The sequence below is a fragment of the Quercus suber genome, unplaced genomic scaffold (assembly GCF_002906115.3).
Source record: "Quercus suber isolate HL8 unplaced genomic scaffold, Cork oak 2.0 scaffold_351, whole genome shotgun sequence".
NCBI classification, from domain to species: Eukaryota; Viridiplantae; Streptophyta; class Magnoliopsida; order Fagales; family Fagaceae; genus Quercus; species Quercus suber.
In genome coordinates this window covers 686,786-710,858 of record NW_027069803.1, presented here as the reverse complement: position 1 = coordinate 710,858, position 24,073 = coordinate 686,786, and the positions used below count along the sequence as shown (strand labels likewise).

Sequence of the window (24,073 nt, the reverse complement as noted above, 5' to 3'; positions counted from 1 at the left end):
ACACACCCACAAAAATGGTTAACTTTGTCGTCATGAAGCTATCCGCCTCCTCTATCAAGAAAGACCAATGAGTCAATGACACACTTTCTCACTTAGTGTTCAAATTTTGGGAAAATAAGGGGGTGTTTGGTAGAATAGTTTGAAAATTGTTGTTTATAATTTTTTAAAATACGTGTGGGTGAAAAAGTGTGTTGAAATGCGTGAAATGCTGTTTAAAAACTAAAAAATGTTGTTTGAAAATACAAACCAAACGGGCCCTAAGTATCTTATATTTGATGTCTCATAGTAAGCGGGCATCATACACCCGTGGCTCCACGTATTATGAGATTTTGGTTGCATACTTTTTGCAAAAAACAAATGAAATTCGTAAATATGGTCACTACTTACTTAAATTTATAATCTCGAACTCATAAGTGAGAGGCCGTAAAGGCTTCCTATCAACTACGCTGCCTCCACAAGTGATAAGACTTTGGTTGCATATAACCATTACACAAGACAGCTTCGTTAACTTTGTGATGTTTTTTTCCCAAATTTTTTTTTTTTTTGGTCTTTCTTCGTAATTCAAGTGGTATATGGTGGGATTAGAATTCACAACTTGTCTTCCGCCAAGTATTTAAGGAAATATAAGTGTTATTTGAAAGGTCTATAACCCATCAGCAAGGTTTAAGGCATAAAAAAAAATAGATTTTATAAAAATGAGACTTTTTTTTTTTATAATAATATTTTCATGCCATAACAGCATAACCTAAAGGGTATCTTCAAAAGCAGACCTGAACCAACAATGAAAGAAAGATAAAGCTGCCATCTTTAGCGTAGCCAACAATTTTGATGGTCACACAGTGACTTACTCATCAATATGCATGATACGATGCGATTATGTATCTCAAACCTTAATCTTGTTATTATTCTTATTCTCTCTGTTGATTGAAAGACAAAATTCACGTCAATACAAGATGTTACCTATTTAACATATCACATCATGTTGAAACACAGACTTCAATAAAATACAAAAGCTTTTGATTGATAGAAATATAGAATATAATATCTCCAGCCGACCACGCTTGAGGGAATCCTTTCTAAATTCTTTAGTTCTAACTTCTAACCCCAAATGAGGGGAAATAGTAGACAGATTTAAGTCTTAAGCATATATTACTTTTTCTTATTTTAGTCTTAACATGTGACTTTACGAACCTCATAATTATTATGTGCATGATATGTGATACTCTTTGGATTAGACTTCTGGTAATGATACGTATAAAATATCACCCTCATTGGATTCTCCCAAAAAAAAAAAAAAAAAAAAAATCAGCATCATTGTACAATTTACTGCATGCATGCTTGGTCAGACTATTTATTTTAATTGCATTTTACACCAAAAAAAAAAAAATTATAAGTTATTATTTGATTTAAAAAGGAAAAAGAAAGAGAGAGATAAAAGAAAATGGCGACAATTAATGTAGATAATATTCTTCTCTCTAAAAATCATCCTATTTAACTATTTTAGTTTTTGACTCTCTTCAATAAAAGATTGAAACAAAACTAGTGATATATAATGGTGAGAATATGGCATCCATATCCTTTTTTTTTTTTTTTTTTATCGTAATATTTAAGCTGTAGGGTTTTGTTTATGCGTTGATTTCTTTAACATGCAGGACTTCATTATTTATGAACTTTACTAAAGAATAACATGAACTTGGACGTTTAAGAGTCAGTCAGAGTTGTGAGTAATAATTCGTAGATAAACAAAAATGTTAAACATGTTTAACATATTAATTGTGCAATAGTCCCAATATGCAATCCAAACCGAAAAAAGACTTCAAGAATTAGATATTGAGGCTTGAAAGTTGAAACACACAAATTGAATATATTGATGCTTCATCTGTACTAAATCATAAATCAAACTTAAAGACTTTTATTTAGTAGAATAATTTAATCTTGTCTGGGGTACTTTTACTATTTCATTCCACGCTCCTTATTAGTTAAGTCCTAACTTAGATTAAAGCAATGTAATTCCAAAAAATGGGGCATGCTTTACTTTTGCGGTAGGTCAGTTAAATAGGATTCTAATCGAATCTAACTCTGCTCAACTAAACTTCATGTGTAAAAAAAAGGGAAAAAAGAAAAAGAAAAAAACAAGTAAAACCCACCAAAGTTGAGGAGTATAAATATTTATGAATGCTTTGTCCTTTTAACCTTAAGAAAATAATAGATCACAGTGAAGGAATATATTCATGATTGATTGAAGATTTGAGTATTTTACTTCAACAAAATCACTATTATTATGAATTTAAAACAATATTTCACATCTAAGAAAAAGTTTCAAATACATATATTAATAAACCTTAAAATCGATCCATTCATGAATTTAATCAACAGAAAAAAGTTGGTACATTCATGAAAATTTGAAGTACTTCTCCTCTTCAAATACCTATATCCATTATATGCCCAACAATACTTGATTGATTTTTAACTATATATGCAGTTGTACTTGATTTTGTAAATTCAAAGAAAATAATTTTGTAATTGTATCATGTAGTATTTGATTTACCAGATGAGGATTGAGGACTTACTATGCAAAGGAATTCTAAATTTCTAATCTTTCTATAATAAAGGGGATTACTGTTGGGGTCAGATTGAAGAGGACCAAATGCAATCCTCACATCTTTAATCAAAGCCTAAAGTCAAGCCGACCTAAGACACCAATGGCCAAAGGGTATGTTTAATAAGGTGGTATTGTTTTTCTGGTTTATGTTTCCTATCCATTTTTCTCAACATTTACAAACAAGAATTGGTCAAATTTCAAAGTGACATATAAAAAAACCTCACGTGTAAAGACACGAGCACAGTCCCAATCAGGAAATAAAACTGGTCAATAATTAGTGGTGTTAGCCAATTTCACATCAAACTCAAAGGGCCACACACTAATTTGTACAAACCATACGTGTCACATTTTTAATGTGCTTTAGCTTTCTATGTTCATGACTTGATTATTCATCCATAACAAAAAAATAAAATAAAATAAAATAAAATTTTGAGCTCTATCCATTCATACTAGAAAACCAGCTTTATATTAAAATGAAAAGAATAAGGATTATGTTTGAAAAAACAGACAAAAGAAAATGGTAATGCTTTCTTGTACTCAACAAAGAAGATCACAACTCAATTATTCATGGAATTATGGTTCAAAGACCGTCATTATTTTTTTTCAAGAAGATAGGTTCAAATGCATTGAAATATAAATGCATATGTCATCCTGTCCTTTTTAAACCCAATAATAGATCCATGTGTCTGCAGTTTTGTGATTAATTCTTCGTTTCAGATCATCCCTGACCCTTTATAAAATTGGCTTATTGTATTTGTGTCAAAGATTTAATATTTGTCATTGAAAATTACAACTGGTTGTGATAATGGTATGCAAAGAGAAAGAAGAACAAGTTGTATTAAATAATCCATGTAATGAGGGAAGCACAAGAATTTTCATAAACTTAGCTTTGTCAGCAAGATTGGCAACATGTTACACTTTAACATAAACGTTTCTTCCATGAAAAAACAAAAAATATATTTCCACCGCCTTGTGTTATAGAAGTTGTATTAAATAATCCACGTAATGAGGGAAGTACAAGAATTTTCATAAACTTAGCTTTGTCAGCAAGATTGATAACATGTTACATTTTAACATAAACGTTTCTTCCATGAAAAAACAAAAAATATATTTCCACCGCCTTGTGTTATGTTACACATTTAAATTTTAGGTAGGTGCCGGCTCGACCTCCTCTCTAATAATGGCCATGGATAAGTCCTTCTGCACCTATCAATGGTTTGGTTTGTGACATCAAAACAATAGTATCTACTTGACTAATACTTCCAAGATTTTAAACATGTCTAGGTGGGCCAAAGAACTTGTCATGGCAGATACCACGAATCCACAGAACTGGCAGAAGTGTTCCTAGGAAGTTTAGAGAATGGTAGGTGTGAACTAAGATTATGTTGTATCACTTTAATTCATAGGTGAGGAGGAGCTCTATTGTGGTGTTACTGTTTTACATTTATCGTTTTCTCGAATTTTGTTTGGCTTGTTTGCTCATGTATAACTTTTAAAAGATTCAATATTTATAGGATACGTGTTCGCATCCTAATGTGTCTAATGCACTGATGCACTGGATACAAGCTTAACCTATTTATAAAGTTTAATCCAAATGCAGAGCGTTTGGATGGATTTTTTGCAGAAAAACTACGAAAATTGGTTAATTATAGTCATGGGAATTGCTAGTATATGAGCTCTGCTTTCTAGCTCATTGCCTATTAACTGTTTGGTGGGTGTTCATTGAGATTCTACATGGGCTAGCTAATGTTATTAGTCAATGGATGATCAGATTGGAATATCACTGGAGCAGTGTTCTATCTAAATATATTCCCCAAATTGACATTATCCTGTGCATACTAATGCTTAAATACAAGGTAGTATACGTCAGGAGACTCAGGACACACTGGAGATGTAACATAACTAGCTACACTTTCAGCGCTAATGGTATGAAAATCAGATCGAGGTAAATAAGGAGAAAGCAGATAGATAACCCACGTTTTTTCAACTAGCGTTGCCAATGCCAAAGCTTTGTAGTAGCCAACAACATAGGCCACAAAAACGTGATTGAGTTCATGGGGTCATAAGGGCATCAGCTTTTCTAACATTTGGACGTTTAAACATTTTTAAGATTGTCCTTACCTGCTTTTTCTTTGCAAAAAGAAGTCATAGTTTGCATTTGAAATTCCAATCCTAATAAAACCTATTTATCAAACAACATAGTGCATAATCAATCTGCTTCCACCACTCATCCTAGCAACCATAACATGAAATGCATGCCAGTCACATAACTATTATCTGCTCAGTAAGTAATTTTTATGCAACTATGGTTCATATCAGCTTTAAAAGTGAACTTGATAACTGAAGAAGCCTAAGTATACGTGAACATACAAAGTTTGAAGATGCTACAGCCATTCAATTATCCTTCTTTTCTCAACCCAATCAACTAAAAAATGTGGTTTATCATGGGGAAACAAAAGAAAAAGCCTTAAAAACTGAAACTTTTATAGAGTTAGTTATGGATGCCATTTGTATAGGGCTAACTAATTTAATGCAATGGCAGCACATTTTCAGTGTTATACTCTCCAACAGTATGTATCATTATGTACACCAGGCATCAAAGTCTTGAGTCACTTGGAACTCTGTCTAGCGGTTTCTTCAACTCGGGTGAGTGCATCCGTGAGCACATCAATGGTCCAATCCTTCAAATCCTCCTGCACAAAACAAACGACATCACTTATGGGCATTATCATATTTGTGTCATCATCGTCAGGGGAAAGCATATCTTTTCTTCATGAAAGGAAACAAATGAGATGACCCTAGTGACATGCATAAGCACATTGAAACTTTATTCAAGCCAATGAAGAATCATTTTTTTATGTATCATTTCAAGAAGAAAAAAGCCCTCACATTAAATGGTCTAAAGTTGTTTGATCATGCAGAATCCTTCAATAAAAAATCTCTCACAGGGAAACCAGACCATAACAGTCCATGTGCCATGAGACCCACAAACAGTATGCAGATAAAGCTTCATTTTTTTTAAGTAGATAAAGCTTCATGAACTGACATAATCATTTCTTGCTTGATGTTAAAGGCTTCCTTGTATGGCGTTGATTCTGATGAAACTAGAAGCTCCCAAGTGAAAAAAACATTATGCAGTCAATGCTGTAACTTATCAACGTAGGTCTACGTAAATTATTTTTACCTATAAAAAAAAGGTCTTATGTTGGATTAAAATTTAAGAGATGCATATTCAAGGTTATAACATTCAGCAACTATCCATTAAAATGTGTTCAGCTAAGGGTTTTTTTTTTTTTTTTTTGGGTGCTTATTTTACAAGTGCAACTTTTTAAGGCCTCAAAACTATATTTTTACACAGCTTATGTTTTAAACAAAAGAAGCCAATCAAAATAATCTCATTTGAGCCCTCAGGAATGCTATCATATGTCAGGGAATGGTTAAAGTTGGGGAACAGATTGGGAAACTAATCAGGAAACAGGTTAAAGCTCAAATTGAGGATGATAAGACCTACGCTGACTCCAGAGCAAATAGAGAGATTTGTTATATATGGGGGAATTGCAGATAAAGGCTGTGTTAAGAGCTTATCCTGAGTGTTGCGCTCAGGGTGTTTGTAGTTGCGCTTTTCCTGAGTGTTTGAAATTGTGGATTCGTAGCTAACCTTGGTGAGGGTGAGGGGTTTAACTGTTGTAATTCTGGTTGCTGGTCTTTTGACCTGAGTGTGTTGTATTTGAGGCCCCCGTTGGATGCTGTCGCTGGTTTTCCCAGATTGTTGTTAAGAAAATTTTACTTGATTATCGCAAAAAAGAAAAGAAAAAAGAAGCTCATCCAAACACATTAACCGGGTCATTTGCAATGTCTATCATGAACTACAAAATTTTCCAACCAGTAATCCAAAGCAATATAACAACATTCAAATATGGATATTAAAACAATTTGGCAGTCATGTAATAACGATGATAAAATTCGAAGTGATGACTATAGAGCATTCTGAATAGTTAAGCTACGGCTTTTATAGGATAGGAGTGAAAAACCAGGTATATGTAGTACATCCATGAGAATGAATGAGATAAGACATAAAAGAAGAACATTTTGATGATCATTTAAAACATTCCCAATTCTTTAAAATAAACCAGATATTAAAATTACCAAACCAATTTCTTCATCCCTCAAGCTGCTTAATGACCAATACGGACTGAATAATTAACATGAAATTGAAAATACATTGTTGTTTATATATAACCATTGAATCCAAATTTTTAAGAAAACATTAACATTAAAGATCAACATCATGTTAGCATGCACTCAATAGCAAAGAAATAATTCAAATTCAGCAAAACAGGATGAATGAACACATTTGGTCTTTCAGCCATCCTCCCTCCCCCAAAAAAAGGTATTTGAATTTTATCAAAGGAACAGTAATGAGTGTCTTAAACAAATGAATATAAAAGCATATATGAAACTCTCACATTCTATTAATTCCACAGAGATTAGTTATAACTTAGTGTGAGCGGTATTGACCTGTATAGATTAGAGGATTAAAGGAACTCATAAAGCATAACATTGAACAGCAAAGCACACTAGAGTCATAGCCTATGTCCATAAGCAATCTTCTCCACAAAATAACCAAGCAAGAAAGAAGAGTAGAGTAGATATAAAATGATGAAGAGCCTGACCTTGCGTAGTTGTTCACCAGTTCTAATTCGTGCATTAGGACGAGCAAGCTTGGATTCAAAGGGAGTTCTAGGCCTCACTTCTCGAATTTCTTCCCACTCCTCACGACTCAGCATTCTAACCGTGCCTTGCCCAGCAGGAGCATTCTTTATTTTTCGCTCTATCAATTCCTGCGACCTTGAATCATCGTGCTGCCACCACACCACATAAGATTCAAATCACGTTAACCAGTCTATAGACTAAAATTGCCTATGCAAAACTACGGCAACATTTTGTATCTTATCAAACATAAGAAGCCAACATGAAGCCTCCACAACAAAAATCCAACCTTTAATTGGTGCACCATTTCATTAAAAAAAGGTCACATTAACCACTCCTTGGACTAAAATTGGCTATAAAAAACTACGAAAGAAGCATCAAACCAAAAACAAAGCATTTGCTATTTTATCCAACATAGATGCCAACACGTTTACAGTTGACCCACCTTTGTTTTCAGATGATTTGGTGGTTTTTATTGATCTTCCATCTATTCAAGTAATAAAAGGAGTGTTGGAGGAATTCAAAAGTATGTCTGGTTTGGATGCGAAAAGTGGAAGGTTTTTTTTTTTTTTGGTGTGTATAAGTGAGGAGAAGTGAAGTTTTTGGCTCAGGCACTTCCCCCTATACCAGAAAACAGATTTTTGATTTTTGATGGTTAAATTTTCAAAGAGGGTAAGTTACAATTGAGGTATTTGGGTACTTCTCTGATATCGGGCAAGTTGAGTACTCCGGTTCAGGATTGTAAGCCATTAAACGAGAAAATCATTGCCAAGATAAATGCTTGGAAATGTAAAAAGCTCCCATTTGCAGGTAGATTACAACTACTGCAATTAGTACTCTGTAGTATCCCATTTTTCTAGGCTAGTGTGTTTAAATTTCTTAGAAGTCATTAAGATTATAAAGCAGAAATTTAATAGGTTTCTGTTGAAGGGCCAAGATTATGGTGCTATAGGGTGTTGACATTTATTGGGATTTTGTGTGTTCCAAAATGGGAACGTGGCTTGGGTCCCAAGAGGCTTGAGAGGAATAAGGCAACTGTTATAAAACATATTTGAAATCTGTTTGTAAAAGCAGGTTCCTTGTGGGTGGCATGGGTGCATACTAATATCTTGAAAGGTAAGAGTTTCTAGATTGTTAAGGTTCCTCAGGAAAGCACTTGGGGTTGGAGAAAATTATTAAAATTATGAAACCTTGCTAGACCTTATCTGAAAGTTGGAATAGGAGATGGTAGACTTATACGAGGTTGACATGACTGGTGGCAAGCAGCACTATGGATGCCAAAGTTTCGACTATGCTGACAGGCAGGATTGGTACTAGAAACCTGCTTGATCAGATGCTCATGTCCATCTAGAGTAAGCTATGTCTTGTGAAGTTTGGGGATAAAGATCAAGCTGTTCGGAGTATTTTTAAATCAGGTACAATCAATTCCAAGCATCCAGAGATTAACTGGGGAAAGCTAGTATGGTTCAAATTAGCCATACCAAAGCATGCCCTAATCAGTTGGCTTGTGTTTAGAAACAGGTTGACAACTAGAGATAGACTCCTCTAGTGGGACTATAAGTGGAGAGCAGAAGCCATTTATTCTTTGAGTGTGCATTTACTAACAGAATTTGGAAATAAATCATGGAAGGTGTCTTGTTACAAGACCTGAATGCTGCTGAAAATATGTAGTTGAATGGGGCGTTCAAAACCTTAAAGGCAACACTCAACAGCTTCATGGAAGTGTTGTGCAATCTTACATCTGAGGTTGCCTTGTATAATATAACATTTGGAAACATAGGAATATCAGGATGGAAGACATCAGAACTAAGTAAGAAATTTTTCATGGGGTATCCCCTTATCTGTTCTGTCATGATCTGGAGTTTTAGCTTTTATCTTTGTAAGGTTTAGGCTAAATCATGATTTTGTTGAGTGTGTCTGTTTTTGTGTATGCAGCTTACCACTGCATGTTTGTAAAATTACTGTGTTTCATTAAAAAAAAAAAAATAATAATAATAATAATATCAATTCTCTGATTCATAAAATAAAAAAAAAAAAAAAAAAAAAGGAAACCTTCACAACAAAGTTCCAATTTTTAAAAAAAAAAAAAAAATTGATGCACCCTTCTTATGTACAAAAAATAAATTCAAAAATGATTTTTTTATAAGAAAAAAAACAATGCCCGTCAAAATTAATTTGAAAATCAATAGGAAGCAAGCTTCAATTAGTCCATGTAGAAAGAAGAAAAAAATGACAAATGGGTGTCATGGGAAAAAAAAATTTCACAACAAAATTCCAATTTTTCTAATCAAGGCAATGCTCCTTTCTTATATACAAAAAAAATTAGGACCCACATTCAAAAAATTACTTTTTTCTAAGACAACAAAGATGCCCATCATCAAAATTAATATGAATATCAACAAGAAGCAGTCTTTAATTAGCTTGATAAAGAAAGAAAGAAAAAAAGGGAAATGAGAAATGGGTGTTGTGGAAAATGAAAAGCAAGGGAGAATAGAAGAGAAGAGCAGAGAAGAGAGAGTACCATCATGAGGAGCTTAGTGAAGAGGCCAACGCCGACAACAGTGAGAATCATAGGCAAAGAAGCAGTGTCAAGGTAGGATTTGGACTCCGGAACTTCGACAATGAACTGGTCCTTCTTTATCTTAAGGTTTTTCTTGCTTTTCCTCATCTTTTGTAATTCAGAAATCTTTCTCTTCAAGGTCTCACTTGGACCTTCATGGGACGACATTGTATGTAACTGTAACTGTCTTTGGATCTGACATAGCCTTCGGCTAACCCCTACGTACATGGCTTTTGTTTTGCTTCAAGTTCAACTGTGTTTGTGACTGAAAAGCTTGTATTGTGTTGAATGAGTTCCTCTCCTCTGTTGTGAACTACCAAAGTTCCAACAATAGTAATCTAATATTCCTATGAAACTAGTCGCTAACCTGTGCATTGAAAATGAAGGAAAAATAAATAATTTCGTTCAAAATAAAGGTTCAAATAAAAAATTGGTCAAATGATATTAGATATTATGAATGAAGAAGCGCCAGCTAAAAATACAGTTTGGGTATTGTGGTCTAATTGGTTTTGGTAAAAAATTTGGTACATTGAATATTATCATAGCTAATAAGAAAGTTCACCGCAAAAACTATATAAAAGAATATAAAGAGAGAAATTCATAGAGAAGAAGAGTGCCTACCTGGATAAAATCACAGAATTGACACAACACGTTCCAAGAAAACTATTCAAATTGAAGAATGTGGTAGTTCAAATTAAAAGTCTCCAATGTCAGATTAGTCAAGAACACAAACAAAAAAGACCACTTGAAAATCAAACGGATAGACCCAATACAATGAAAAGCTCAAACTTTGAGACAATAATCCCAAACTTTGTAAATTGCAATAATCAAATCAGTTGGAACCTTACTCTCCATTGCGGTCCAATAACAAATAGCACTAAACTAACAGTCCAATAACAAAAATAAAAACTGTAACTGCACTATCAAGAGGCTCCACAGCACTGGCATGACATTGAAAAAACAAAACTTAACAACCACATATGAGTTCAACATATATCATCTTATAGCATAAAAACATATTTCCTAGTTTTAACAATTCTTTCTAAGGATCATAGCATCTTAGGCTTAGACATTAACATATGATTTTACAAACTATAAAGAACAATTTTATTCATAATCAGAAATTTTCTCCAACCAACCCAAATTCTCACCAACACTAAACTACCTGCTGTAGTAATTCATTCACTGGTGAGTTGCAAAACAAATTATGACCAACAGAACCTATCAAAAGAAGGGTTTGGAAATGAGTTACAAGAAGGTTCTAACCTTGTTTTTGCTGATGATTTATTGCTTTTCACTTGTATGTTAAACCCCAAATCAGACTACCGTAAGAAGAAGAAGAAAGAAGGAGATGGGAGCTGAGTTTTGATTGAGGGCCGCCACTACAGTAAGAAGGAGATGGGCCCAATTCCTAATCCATAAATACTACAGACCCAAACTCATAAGAAGGAGATGGGTCCAATTCCAAATCTATAAATACTATAAATTGAGTTTTGCTTGGATTCATTTTGTTTTTTTTTTTAACAAATTCATGAATATAAGACTCAATCTCAATATATATAAAACTTGAGATTTGTGTGTGTAAAAATATATTTATATAGACTTAAGATCTAATTGTGTAATTTTGTAAATAAGTTCCATAGATGTCAAATTATTATTTATAATTTATTGATAATATAAATAATATATTTCGTAGTAAAAGTTACATATAATTTTTGACAATGCGAGGGAGGTGAATCTAAATTTTATAAATTTATATACAAAAAAATTATTCTATTTAATTAACTCAAACAATATAGTTTGAACTATAATTTAGTTATTAATTATTAGTTTAAATTTATGATTGTGTAAAAACTTTTATTCATTATGTTCACTATATAATAGGGAAAGAATTAGTTAAAAATTAAGTAACTTATGAACAAACTCTTCTTTCTTCAGTAAGAAAATAAACTAGACTTAAATATGTAGTCTTACTTAGTGATGAGTTTATGTTGAAATTAAAATAAAATAATGAATCATGAACTTTTAATAGCCAGTTTGACTCAACTCGTTTACAACCCTATCTCTACATGATTAATTAGTGGGCCTAAATTATATCACTTTTATTTTATGTTTAAATGGTAGAGACGAGGAATGGAAAATATACAAGAGAGAAAAGAAGCCAATATTTATTTTTAGGTGCCAAATTATGTATAAATTCTTAGGTGTTTACATCTTAGAGTTTTCAATTAAATTCAATCATATGACTTATTGTAAATGTAGTACAACCATATAGTTTATTGGCTTGTTAGTCAATGCACTTCCTTTAGTATAGTTACAACTTCTAATGCTATATGATTAAATTTATTTGAAAAACGTGAGGTACAATATCATTGGTACGTATAAAGCTAAGTGATAAATTAACATTAATTTATGCATGGAAATTGGTCAAAATTTACTTCCTACAACGAAATATAATGGAGATGCATAGAAGATTTGATTGTCATATACATGATAGAAAGTTTATGATTTAAATTGAAATTTTTTGATAATTTGATAGTTGGGGGAGGGAGGATTTGAACCTTGGATGTTTCATTTGAAAACACTTGAAAGATCTCAAGTGGGAGGTCAGGTGAAGTTCAAATAATAGATATGAGGTGCTACCACAAATGATTCTATTATCATTGGGCTATCATTTTATTATTACCAAAGACATGAGTTATCATGTTGGTATAGTGTTTGTTTGCATGCTCTGTGACAGTGCTCGAGGCAAAGTAGATGTGTGCACAAGGTTTTATCAAATTTTTTCCCCTAAAGAAGACTTGTGATGTGGGTAATTCTATTTAATAAGACTACGTGCAAAGTATTCAAGGCTAAAATCTCTTACAAGTTACAAGGAAGCACGAGCATACATATGAGGCATGAGTGCAATATGATACAAACAAGATGACAAAGATCATTTTTTAAAAGTTAAGGTATGATAAAGCATGTTTGTATGAAACGCAAATTCCTTCACAATAAAGGATAAGTAGCTAACTTACTCTCCTAAAAATCATATAAAATTTAAAGATTTAGAAAAATTAAACAACATTGTAGTTATAATTTCAAATTTCAAGCCATGGGAAGCCCATTGTGAAAACATCAGTGAGACATATAGAAGAAGAAACACACCATGACCGAGTACAAGAAGACCATCCAATCTTCACGTGCCAAATATGCGTAGAGCCCATGCAATCAAACTAGAAATTCAACTACAATAACAAATGTGTGCACCCTTTTTTATGATGCAAAATACATCAAAACCTAGATTGATAACAAGGTGCCAAACATTGAATGTCCTATATTTATTTATGATACATGAATTGCATGTTAAATAAGAATTAATAAATAAAACTTAATATCATATATATTCTATATTCTTATATTTTTGTTGTGTACTACGGTCCACTTTGGTTCTATTTGGTCCATTCTGTCCACTTCGGTCCTATTCAGTCCACTTTAGTTCTATTCGGTCCATTATGTTTACTTTAGTCTTATTCGGTCCATTCGGTCTTATTCAGTCTACTTTGGTCTTATTCGGTCCATATAGTTCACTTTGGTCCGATTCAGTCCAATCAGGTACAGTTTGGTCTTATTCGGTCCTATTTGGTTCTATTCGGTCCATTCTGTACACTTCGGTCTTATTCAGTCCACTTTAGTCCATTTTGGTTCTATTAAGTCCATTTAGGTCTTATTCGGTCCACTTTGGTCCTATTCGGTCCAATTAAGTCTAGTTTCATCTTATTCGGTCTAATTCAGTCTAGTTTTCGGTCCATTTCAGTCCATTTGGTTCAATTCGGTTTACTTCAGTCTCTATTCGATCCAGTTCGGTCCTAATCGGTCCACTTTGGTCCATTCAGCCCACTTTCGAAAATAAATAAATAAATAGTATATAATATATATTACTAAATAAATAAATAAATATTATATATTATTAAATAATTTAATGAAATAATTAAAATTAAAATAATAAAAATCACATTCCGAAATTCTTATTTTAAGTAATTTTAGTTTTTTCATTTTATATTTCAATTATAAACAATTGGTTACTTTGTTGTAAGAATCCCAAACCATAGTTTCCATTCTTCTCTGGCGTAAATTTATTTATTTATTTATTTTTTACATGCATTCAAAGGTATGCCTATGATCTTCAAATATGGTTACAAAATCATTTAAATAATTTTTGTGCAATCAAATAGTAGGATAGTTCATTGAAATTCTATCCAAATGTTGTGTGAAACTCAAATTGTCACCTCTAAAACCAACTAAATAGTAAACCAAATTTAAGTTAAGCCAAAGTGATGAAAAGAGAAAACTTGTGATTGAGAACACATTACAAACCTTCCAAAATAAAGAGAGAGAGGAAAAAAAAAAAAAATCCTAAAACAGAATAGATAACAAAGTGAAATTGACCTTCCAAAATAAAGAGAGAGAGGAAAAAAAAAAAAAATCCTAAAACAGAATAGATAACAAAGTGAAATTGAGGTGACAATTAAATAAAAATTCATTATTCTTTGGCATAGTTTAGCTCCTCCCTCTTACTTTAAAAAAAATGTATTCTTATTTAAAGTCAAGCAAATTTTGAGAGGTACAAAATTCTTCTTTTCGTTTTTATTTATTTATTTTGTTCTATATTAAATAATTAGATACCAATTTATGCTTTGGTTCGATTTCTATTTATATATCTTATGGTTTATGAGCAAGGACAAGTGCAAGGGTTCAAAATATCTAGGAGTGAGTTTTATACACATATATATTTAGATTATAATTTTATTAGATAAAAAAAAAATATTAGGAAAAACTCAAAGAGAAAAAAAAAATACTTTAATTAAGATGTCCAATTTGCAGAAGAGAAACCAATCAAACAGAGAATGATTAAAAAAAAAGAAACTTATATATTAGAAAGAAAATCTTAACATAAAAAACTAAAAAGGTAGGTATATCATGAATCATATTGTGGAAAAATAATGGAGCTAATTCCTAGCTAGACTAGTAATAATTCTTTTCAACAGTACTAGAGTTCCTCGGAATCAATTCTGCAGAACTAGACCTTCCAGCGTTTGCTGCATTTGACGCAAGTGACATAAGTTGTCATGGGTTCATCGGCACTCCGGGTCTGCAACTGGTAGTAGGTGCACTTGCGCTCGCGGCACCGGCTGCACTGAAACATGTCAGTGGTGGCCTTATCTTCTTCATTAGCATCATGCACACATCTCTTCAACGTTTTCAACTTTATCTGAATATTCTCACGCTTCCTTTTCTCACTGGCCATCTCCTCGGCACTCATGGTTACAAGAGTCTCTGCATTGATCTCACCAAGAACAACCTTTCGCCTCAAATCTGAGTTTTTTGGGTCTTTGAGATTGAACAAGACGGATTGATACTTAGCCTTCTTGATTGGATTGGAACACCCAATTCTTTCGTACATTGCAGACTCCACTGAAGCAGCGACTTCAACTGGGTCAAAAGCTGGTGATACGCTCTCATCAGTTTCAGATGATACTCTGGAAAAGGCCTCTGCCAACAGTTTCCTAACGCTCTCTCTATAATCAGAGTTCTTGATCGACTTGGAATCTTGATGATGATGATGATGATGATGATCAATCTTCTTCTTCATTGTTACCTTGAGTGTTTCTGTTTCTGCCTTAGGATCAGTAATACCCGACTTGATTATCAGTCTCTTTTTTTTTGGAACCCCGAAATCTTTTTCAATGCTCAGTGCCGCCATTGTCAAGTTTGATTCAGAATCTTGATGATCAAGAAGAATAAACTTCAATATCAGCCTCTTAGTCTTAGGAACCCCAGTACGAAATCTTGTGTCTCTGTTAAACCCTTACCCTTGTTCTCCAAATTGAAGAACGTATCAGAAAACAAACAGAAACTCAACACTACGTAATTCAGCCTTGCCTTTCAAGGTTGTTTTATACTCAACAATAGTTGTTGTTTCCGACACCCTCAAGGAATACGAATAGGTATAGGAAATTTGAAGGTCGGTGAGGTGATGAGGTTAAATTTAGTTCTAGCCGTTGGAGCTGCTGTTTGGTATTTATTTTCGAGTTTTGTTTAATTTTTAAGAGAAAGATAAACTGAGTTTTACTTTTTACTATTGAAGATTGAGAAGATTTTATTTACTAAGTGGCTTTTAAATTTTTAATAAAATTGTGGTGAACATAGCATTTCTCTATTATTAATCATCTAATTTCTATTCTGCAATTTGCGTTAATCCACGTCATCACCGTATTTCATGAGTCCCTAAATTTTAATTTTAATTTTTATCAACAATATACAGTATGGTACAGAATTGTGTACATTCTGTACGAGAGAAACTTGACCTTCTTCTGATAGATTTCTTTCAGATTTCATTCATTGCATCATTTGCATGTACCTGACTTTGTTAGACTAGTTAAATTTTTGTTGGTTCCCAGAAAAATTGTTATTGTTTAACATGAAAGGGATGTAATTATGGATTTATTTACAGACTTTATGTCATTATAGATGTGTTAGTGCTGGTCGAGTTATTGTGTTTCATAGTGCATGTTTGCTCCTCTTAAGAAATAACCGAATTGATGATAACACAACTTGACACTAATGCAGCCATGAACTCTTTATTAATTTTTGTCACAAGAGATCCTTGACCAACTTGGCAAGATTGATCTGGTTGTGAATTTCATAGAGGATAGCTTCATGGTATTTGTGGTGTATTCACTTTGTACTATAAAAAGAAAGGGATTCAGCAAAAAAAATTGTCACTTTATTAGAATCTAATTATTTAATGTAGTAGCCTATCAGATAATGGAAATTTGTATGCTCCTTTTTGTTAAATTTCTTTTTATATTGTTTCAATTTGTGCCAATTGATTTGCATTATGATGGCCTCATTCATACCCACTAGAAGTTCATTCTGTCCACTTTGGTCCTATTCAGTCCACTTCGGTCTTATTCGGTCTAGTTTGGTCTTATTTGGTACAATTTGATCCTATTTCGGTCCTTTGCAACTAGATTTTTTTTTTTTAATTTTTAATTTTTAATTAGAACTAGAGTTATTTGATTTTTAACTCATTGTATCATTGAACAAAAAGTGAAGATATTTAACAATTGTTAACCATCTGGTATATCACGAGTTAGCTATAATAAAGACAATAGACTATAACACTAAGCTTTCAAATAATTGTATTTATCAAAAGAAAAAAAAAAAAAATAAATAACACAAGTGGTGGGATTATCATTTAATGTTAGTTGTAAAACCAGTTTTTGTTTTTGATTCACAACGATGAGTGAGGCAAAATCATTGTCTTTGAGGATGACCAAAAATTAACTAGACAATAGAAGAGAAAGAGAAATGCTATGCCTACAATATTTTCAAAATATTTTCGCAATAAATCTTAAGTGGTAGGATGTTATTGGTTGTTATGAGTGAGGAAAAAAGTAATCTAAGTCGTGGATCTAAATTAGAATTAATAATAAGTTACCACCTATAATTAGTTGAGAAAGTGTTGTAAAATTTTTGTAAATGTAGCATTTTTCGAAGAGATAAGATCAAGCATTTGGATATTGCGAGATCCCAGGAGCAGATGTTATTTTTATTTGAATTTATCATCATTTAGTTGTAACGTATTTGAGTTGAGTTGAATAGTTGTTACCGAGTCTTTAGCCTCAGGAATTCTAAGAATTATGCGGGCTGAAACTAAGTCCTTAGCCAAGTTGAGTTACATTAAGATATATATAATATCAGTTGAGTTACATTCAACAGCTGCACTGCGTCTTTAATCTCTATCTGAACTGCAGGCCAAGATTGTCACAATACTCTAACTCTAACTTTGCATCAACCTTCTTCAATGCGATCTAAGATAGGCATAGATCGCCATGAAGAAGAAGGTTAAGGCAAAGTTAGATTGGAGTACTGTGCCTACTACTTGAAGAATGCTAACAATGACAACATTTGTGCCAGTCTTACTTTGGCTACTCATTTCTCACTTTTACCTTTTCAACATCAGGAGCAACTTTCATAGTTCAACACTTTGCTAGTCCATCTCCTTATGTATATTTGTTGGAAGTTGCTGTTTACTATTTATGAAGTGATGTTTCTTTTCATGTCATTGAAGTTTTTTCCCTTTCAAATTTTGTTATTTACTTCTGCCATTTGAAACCGTGTAGATTTTGGTGTCTCTGTCTTAGTAAGGATCTTGAAAATTGGTTTTCAACCAAACCATATAACTCTGAACATTCTTGTCTGACGGCTGTATCTTCAAGGTAACATTGTAGGAGCTGTGAAAAAAGGTCTTATGCTGAATAATCATGTGCAGCATTCTTTGATGCATCAACATCAAGAAAACTTTTTTTTTTTTGTTTTTTGTTTTGTTCTGATCTTAATTTTATAAATTTCTCTTTTAGAAAATTTGACTGCTGAAAAGTTATTGTTATTGTAAATTGTAGAGTTTGAGAAACTTATATGCCTATTGGCATGTCAAATTAAAGTTTTCTATATGAAATGTATGTTCAATTTTATGGAATAGTAATATAGACATAATGTTCTAGCATATTGTATCACTATCTATTAATATAGTGCAGCAAATTATTTATGCATGTATGCAAGCTGATTTATTTATTTATTTTCCTAATAAGCTTTGTGGTGCTATTGTGCAGTGGATCAAAACGTTTGGAGTAAGTTCATCATTCTGTATCTTTAGAACTGTTCATCCTTTGTTTTGTTGCTAACATGTGATGCGAATGAGAATTGTGGGAAGGACCAGTGGATTTGAAGCCTGTTATTGATGTGTTGGGTGAGTATCGAGTCATTGATCTGCCTACAAAATTTTCTTGTCCGTTTGTTTGATTGATTGATTTTTTTGGGTTATTGATTATTCTTTATTATTGATTATTCTATTAGTGCATCATATGTAGTTATTAAATAGTTAGACTTTTCTGTAGTGTTGATGTTACTTGATGGAGAGGGAGAGCAAGGACTTACACTAAATCTTGCTACATGTAGAACTATAATTCGTGGTTTTACAAGATGGGAAATATGGACAATGCAGCAGAGGCTCTGGAAAGTATGATTAGATTTGGATGAGTTCCAGCATCCAATTTAAGTGGCTTAATCAATGAAGGCCAAAGTGTTGCAAACTCTGAGAAATCTGTTAATATCTTGAAGCAAGAAATATCCAGAGTTGCTACTCAGGCAGAAGCTTAGAGAACTGGAACTTCTGCTCCCAGTGTTTCCTGTCTATGGCTTCATGGTTGCAAATTCAGGTTCTGGCCTTAGCAGGGTGCTAAAGTGAATTAACCCGAAATTGGGTATAGCAGATTGAGGTGACAGCTCTCGGTAGCAACAATGTCCAGCTTCTTTTTTGTTAACCAGTTATTGTGGATTCTTCCAACCAAAGATGTGGAATCAACACTTAGAAAGGTAACCCTATTTTGCATCCTCTATTGTTAGATGAAATCCTACCTGTGATAACAATTTTTTTTATAGAATAGGGCAAGGTTGATGTACCATTCTATATGTTTGCTAAAGCAACTAGGTGGTCAATGTTGTTCATTAGAACCGACCATCCCTATGTTTTTTACCCTCACTTTACCTGTTTAATATGTTACTATGTCTGTCATCTATATTTGAAGTTTTTCGTCCAGTTCTACTGACAACTTGTATACATTGCTAATTTATTGTAATGGCTGTTATATTTGGGACAGGCTGAAAGATGAAAAATGAAAATTTGGTGCAGTGGGCTGTTGCCAGTGACAAAGCTGAATAATAGGTATGGTGATTTTGAGTGAGAAGGTTGATTGATGGTGCCAGCCAAAATCAAGGGCTGAATAATATGTGGCTGGAGAAGTTGCTAGCAATACTTGTAAGAGTACCGGCCAAACTATTTTTCCTTCCTTTTAGTAAGAAAACCTTATTGAACATGCATGCTGGTCATTTTGACCATGAGAGACAACTGAAATTGCTACCAATTATTCTTTGTTATGTAGTTTTTTCTTGTAACTACGGCTGCTATGAAGTGGCATACTCTTGTTCTCTTTCATTTTATGTTCTGAATTCAGCTGGTTTCATGCTGGTCATTTTAACCATGAGAGAACTGAAGTTACTATTGATTATTCTTTGTTATGTGGTTTTTTCTCGCAACTATGGCTGATATGATGTGGCATACTTTCGTTCTTTTTCATTTTATGTACTGAATTGAGCTGGTTTTTCCTTCCTTTTAGTGAAAATACCTTATTGAACATGTATGTTGGTCATTTTAACTATGAGAGACAACTGAAATTACTATTGATTATTCTTTATTATGTAGTTTTTTCTTGTAACTATTGCTGCTATGAAGTGGCATACTGCTGTTCTCTTTCATTTTATGTACTGAATCTATCAGTCTGCAGGGGTGGTGGTATCTCATGTAACCACTGCATGCAATAGCCCTTTAGGGCAGGAGCTGATGTTCTCTACATTCAAGGCTAGTGGAATATTTTTTGTTCCAGCTCAGCACTCTCATGGTGTCCGTTTCTTTTAATCCTTAGCCTTTTTCTTTGGCGGGATAAAATTTGTCTTTCTTTGTTGGATGAATTGGAATCACTAAAAAGATTAGGCATGATACAATGCTCCTAGTTCATATTTTGTAAGTGAAATGATTAAAACAATCAGAGAAACTCGTTTTTATATTGTGGGTAATAGATTTCTTTTCGTCTTTTCTGTGTGTGTGTGTGTTAATGTGCGTGTACATTCTAAGTTTGAAGAATATCCTCTTGATTCTTGAGTCCTTGCACAGTGGTATATCTGCAAGAACTTTTAATCATCGTTACATCATATTCATCTACAACTACTGTCACCAGTCAACATCATTGGTCATGATTCATGATGAAGTTTTAGTGGCTCCGAAATGAAAGAAAAGTTTTCCCTAATGATGTTATGACTTGCCCTCGAAGTACCACCTTGCACATTTTCAAGCCTCCATGATTGAAATGAATCTCCCTATCCTCGCAAATATATAAAACCTGAACTATATACAAGATAATATAACTTGCTGCTACAACATCCAAACTTCCTGACTAGCATAGCCTATATTGGGAGAAATTATTGCAAGAGCCTGGCAAACTCCACTAGGCAGATACAGTAATTTCTTCTATTTAGCCCTCAACCAGAAAACTGAACTAAATATACACTTTTGAAGGGGAAAGACACACATGACCTAGTAGGCCAGTTCTGTCCTGAGTCCAACAACTTTTGGCCCTTCCATGTAGAGGGAACTAGTTCTCAATTTTATGAATTATAATACAAAATCTCTTTCCATTTTGTCTCTTATATGTTGTTCACAATTATACTATCACCTGTTTTTCTCTGTTAAGAGAGCAAGGACACCGCGGTTGAATTCTGATTCTGATACAAGACTCAGTGGGGTATTATCTTCTCTGTCAACAGCTTTTGGATTTGCTCCCCTGCAGATAATATTGTAGATATGAATTTAATATCAATAGTGGAACGGACTAGGGATAAATAGACTGCAGACTAGCATTTGCAAGGAAAAAAAAAAAACAAAGAATCACCTTGTAAGAAGCATTTTTGCAATTGCAGTTCTCCCAGTGACACTACAATAATGCAGTGGTGTCCGACCTTTTGAATCAGAAGCATTTATGTTTGCACCATACTGTAATAGCAACTCCACCATGCCGATGTCAGAAGTTTGGCAGGCAAGGTGAAGCAAAGAACAGTCCTCGGAAATGTGCTCTGTGCACTGATCTTCACTTCTTTGTGGTGAACTCAAATTACTCGAGGAGGGCTTGTCCAAAGAAGAATCACCTGCAAGACATTCTAAGTTGGACTCAACGCTTTCCTGCTCTTCTAACTCCATTATTTTGGCCAGACTTCTGGACGTACTAAATAATGCTTGCCCATTAATAGCATTGACATCTGCCTCAGAACTGACTATATGGCGGTAAACTGCTTTCTTGTCATTAGCACGGACACTTCCCCACACCTGGGCTGCCACTGAAAGGAGATCACGATTGTCTGTCTTGCGAACAAAGGCTTTCTCTGCATACTGCAATTAGAGGAACATCAATTCTAGGCCTTAAATGATAACCTATTAGGTGAGCACATCATAATTAATCATCAAAAGATAAACACAGTAAACAGAATTTGAATTTGCACATCTGAAATGACATCCCACCTAAACGTACTTGCCTAGAATGTGTTTTATTTTATTTATATACATTTCTCAGGTCGATTGAAACCTGATAACTAGGCTCATGAGATTTGTTGTTGTCTTTCCTGGAAGAAAAATAAGTGATTCATCAACCTAGGGCTACTATTGTATCATTTTCTTTAAGCATGTTCTGCTCTTTTGGAAGTGGAAGACTCTCTTCAAGGGAAAACATGGAGTGAAAATTTTACTTCCAAGCTTTTTACTCACGTTTCCTCTTCTTTCGGCTTGTAGCTAGCTTGTTTTTTCCTAACTACTTTTCCTAGATCTATGCCTATTTCCTGTCACAAGCAAAAGAGAAGGATATATAGAGATTTGAATCCTACATGTATAGAAGGATAGTTACAATGGGGGAGGGGAAATTTGAATCTTGCATGTCTATGTTGAAAACACCTAAAGGTGTTAGTTGAACTACAAGACTCTTGACAAAAAGATATGAACATATTAGTGTACTAAAGAATTTAATAACTTATGTAACAGTTGTATATGACGCCCCTCACACAAAGAGATTTTTCTCATGTTTGTGGGGTCTACACTTATATGAGAGGGACATTATATGTAAGTATACTATGCAATAGATATATGTAGCCTCCCTCTCACAGCAGGTGGAACCCACTGATATGTGGGGCCCATGTGTTGTGAGAGGGAGGCTATATGTATCCGCTACATGGTAAAATTTCTCATTATATGCTGCTGTTACACAAGATACCACCTTATATGCGGCTTTTACAATGTAAGTGTATAACGCAAATACCATGGAAGTGATAAGTAGGAAAATTAGTCATCTCACAAGGTTCTGCAACAGACAAATCCATGATTAACTGGTTGTTCCAAATTTTGTCTCTTTCAAAATCTCGGATGTGATTTCTTTTTAATATAAATGTTCCCTTGGGAGCAAACAATGCAGAGGGTCATGTAATCACTAATCAGGGATCACCTCGCCATTGCTTCAGCGAGACTATTACAAAGGCTCAACATGTAAGCTATTATAAATGAATATATTACAGTTCTCTAACTTAGGCAGTTCAGCAAGAGTAACCAGCCATGTGCCATTTTTTTAGCAGCATGTAGCCAAGGAGAGCAATTGAATTTGTTAGAGGAATACCTTTAAGTGAATGAATTTCTCTTTTACTGAAATAGGATCATCATTTCTGGGTTTTTTCATATTCAACAGGTCCTTTCTACCCATTTTGGAAAGGCTACAAGGGAAAGAACCAACGGCACATCAGCATAAAAACAAATACGTTTTAGTTAAATCAAGTTATGCATTACTAACCTTCTGCGCACTTCATCAGTCTGAAAAGAACATTTTGATTGCAATAATTCCTCCCAGATTGAGTTTGCATAGACATTGCCCAGTGACTTGAACAAATTAAGCACGGGAGGGTCCCAAACTTTTACATCAAGCCTCAATGATCTTACCTGTGTCAAAAGTTATCCACATAAGCTTCATGAATTAATGGATAGAAGAAAGCATGATATCATGAAAATATGTATAAGACACAACTGAGAGGAAGCCTAACCATAATAATAATAATAAAAAATAAATAAAACACCAACCAACAACTTAAAATTTACCTGCCCTGGATGATTTAGTTATCACACTTAATATTCTTAAGATATGGTCAGCAATGATATTCTCAAGATTGAAACATGTCTCACCTACTAGAACTTCAAAGGATGGTTGATTACTTGCGTTTTTATTTATACAGACATACAAACATATATATGAAGCTGCTGTAGCCATGGACTTGCTAGAGAAGAAATATCCAATTTAAAAGCCCAGTACAAGGCATCTGGATTTTATGAAAATAAGGAAGACATTTCAGTCAGCGAAACTTTCCATGGTAGTTGTTTAGGTCTTATAACTATTGTCACTGCAGCAGTAAAAACAACTAGGATATTTTTGTCCATCTGGTTTCATATAGCTAGATTTGTTTCCCAAAAAAAAAAGGGTTCTAATTCTATTATATCATAGGCCTTTTTTATTTTT

At 33.5% G+C, this 24,073-nt stretch overlaps 3 protein-coding genes and 1 long non-coding RNA gene across 6 annotated transcripts; 1 reads left to right on the top strand and 3 right to left on the bottom strand.

The window, feature by feature from the left end:
• Positions 1 to 4,917: 4,917 nt before the first annotated feature.
• LOC111990206 (uncharacterized) lies at positions 4,918 to 11,268 on the bottom strand. 3 transcript variants are annotated; one of them, XM_065760055.1, is made up of 5 exons: positions 11,139 to 11,267; positions 10,494 to 10,535; positions 9,834 to 10,239; positions 7,276 to 7,464; positions 4,918 to 5,295 (listed from the first exon to the last, which is right to left on the bottom strand). In XM_065760055.1, exons 3-5 carry the CDS (start codon positions 10,098 to 10,100, stop codon positions 5,212 to 5,214), a joined length of 540 nt encoding a protein of 179 aa, XP_065616127.1. In that variant the 5' UTR covers positions 10,101 to 10,239; positions 10,494 to 10,535; positions 11,139 to 11,267; the 3' UTR covers positions 4,918 to 5,211. The 3 variants fall into 3 exon arrangements, with proteins under 3 accessions (XP_065616127.1, XP_023877756.1, XP_065616128.1); XM_024021988.2 differs by lacking the exon at positions 10,494 to 10,535 and having other exon boundaries at positions 11,139 to 11,268; XM_065760056.1 differs by lacking the exons at positions 10,494 to 10,535; positions 11,139 to 11,267 and adding an exon at positions 11,038 to 11,123.
• A 3,666-nt stretch (positions 11,269 to 14,934) lies between these two features.
• LOC111990187 (transcription elongation factor TFIIS-like) lies at positions 14,935 to 15,618 on the bottom strand. The gene has a single exon (XM_065760040.1). It carries the CDS (start codon positions 15,616 to 15,618, stop codon positions 14,935 to 14,937), a length of 684 nt encoding a protein of 227 aa, XP_065616112.1.
• Positions 15,619 to 17,677: 2,059 nt separating this feature from the next.
• On the top strand, positions 17,678 to 19,889 carry LOC136061776 (uncharacterized). The gene is made up of 4 exons (XR_010623615.1): positions 17,678 to 18,139; positions 18,533 to 18,669; positions 18,818 to 19,295; positions 19,580 to 19,889. It is a non-coding gene; the product is annotated as an uncharacterized LOC136061776 (long non-coding RNA).
• A 976-nt stretch (positions 19,890 to 20,865) lies between these two features.
• On the bottom strand, positions 20,866 to 23,827 carry LOC136061774 (ADP-ribosylation factor GTPase-activating protein AGD1-like). The gene is made up of 6 exons (XM_065760039.1): positions 23,773 to 23,827; positions 23,659 to 23,663; positions 23,357 to 23,502; positions 23,186 to 23,279; positions 21,425 to 21,918; positions 20,866 to 21,316 (listed from the first exon to the last, which is right to left on the bottom strand). The coding sequence occupies exons 1-6, from the start codon at positions 23,825 to 23,827 to the stop codon at positions 21,205 to 21,207; spliced, it is 906 nt and encodes a 301-aa protein (XP_065616111.1). The 3' UTR covers positions 20,866 to 21,204.
• Between the last annotated feature and the right edge of the window lie 246 nt (positions 23,828 to 24,073).

Excerpts from the sequence above, each read along its gene's own strand:
- LOC111990206 (XM_024021988.2), bottom strand. The coding sequence starts at position 10,100 with ATGTACGTAGGGGTTAGCCGAAGGCTATGTCAGATCCAAAGACAGTTA. Across the intron at positions 7,465-9,833 it reads TCACTAAGCTCCTCATGATG|CACGATGATTCAAGGTCGCA; the intron begins GTACTCTCTCTT and ends GTGTGGTGGCAG. Across the intron at positions 5,296-7,275 it reads CTGGTGAACAACTACGCAAG|GAGGATTTGAAGGATTGGAC; the intron begins GTCAGGCTCTTC and ends TGTTTTGTGCAG.
- LOC136061774 (XM_065760039.1), bottom strand. The coding sequence starts at position 23,827 with ATGGCTACAGCAGCTTCATATATATGTTTGTATGTCTGTATAAATAAA. Across the intron at positions 23,280-23,356 it reads ACTGATGAAGTGCGCAGAAG|CCTTTCCAAAATGGGTAGAA; the intron begins GTTAGTAATGCA and ends TTTCCCTTGTAG. Across the intron at positions 21,919-23,185 it reads AGAAATTCATTCACTTAAAG|TATGCAGAGAAAGCCTTTGT; the intron begins GTATTCCTCTAA and ends CTCTAATTGCAG.
- LOC111990187 (XM_065760040.1), bottom strand. The coding sequence starts at position 15,618 with ATGGCGGCACTGAGCATTGAAAAAGATTTCGGGGTTCCAAAAAAAAAG.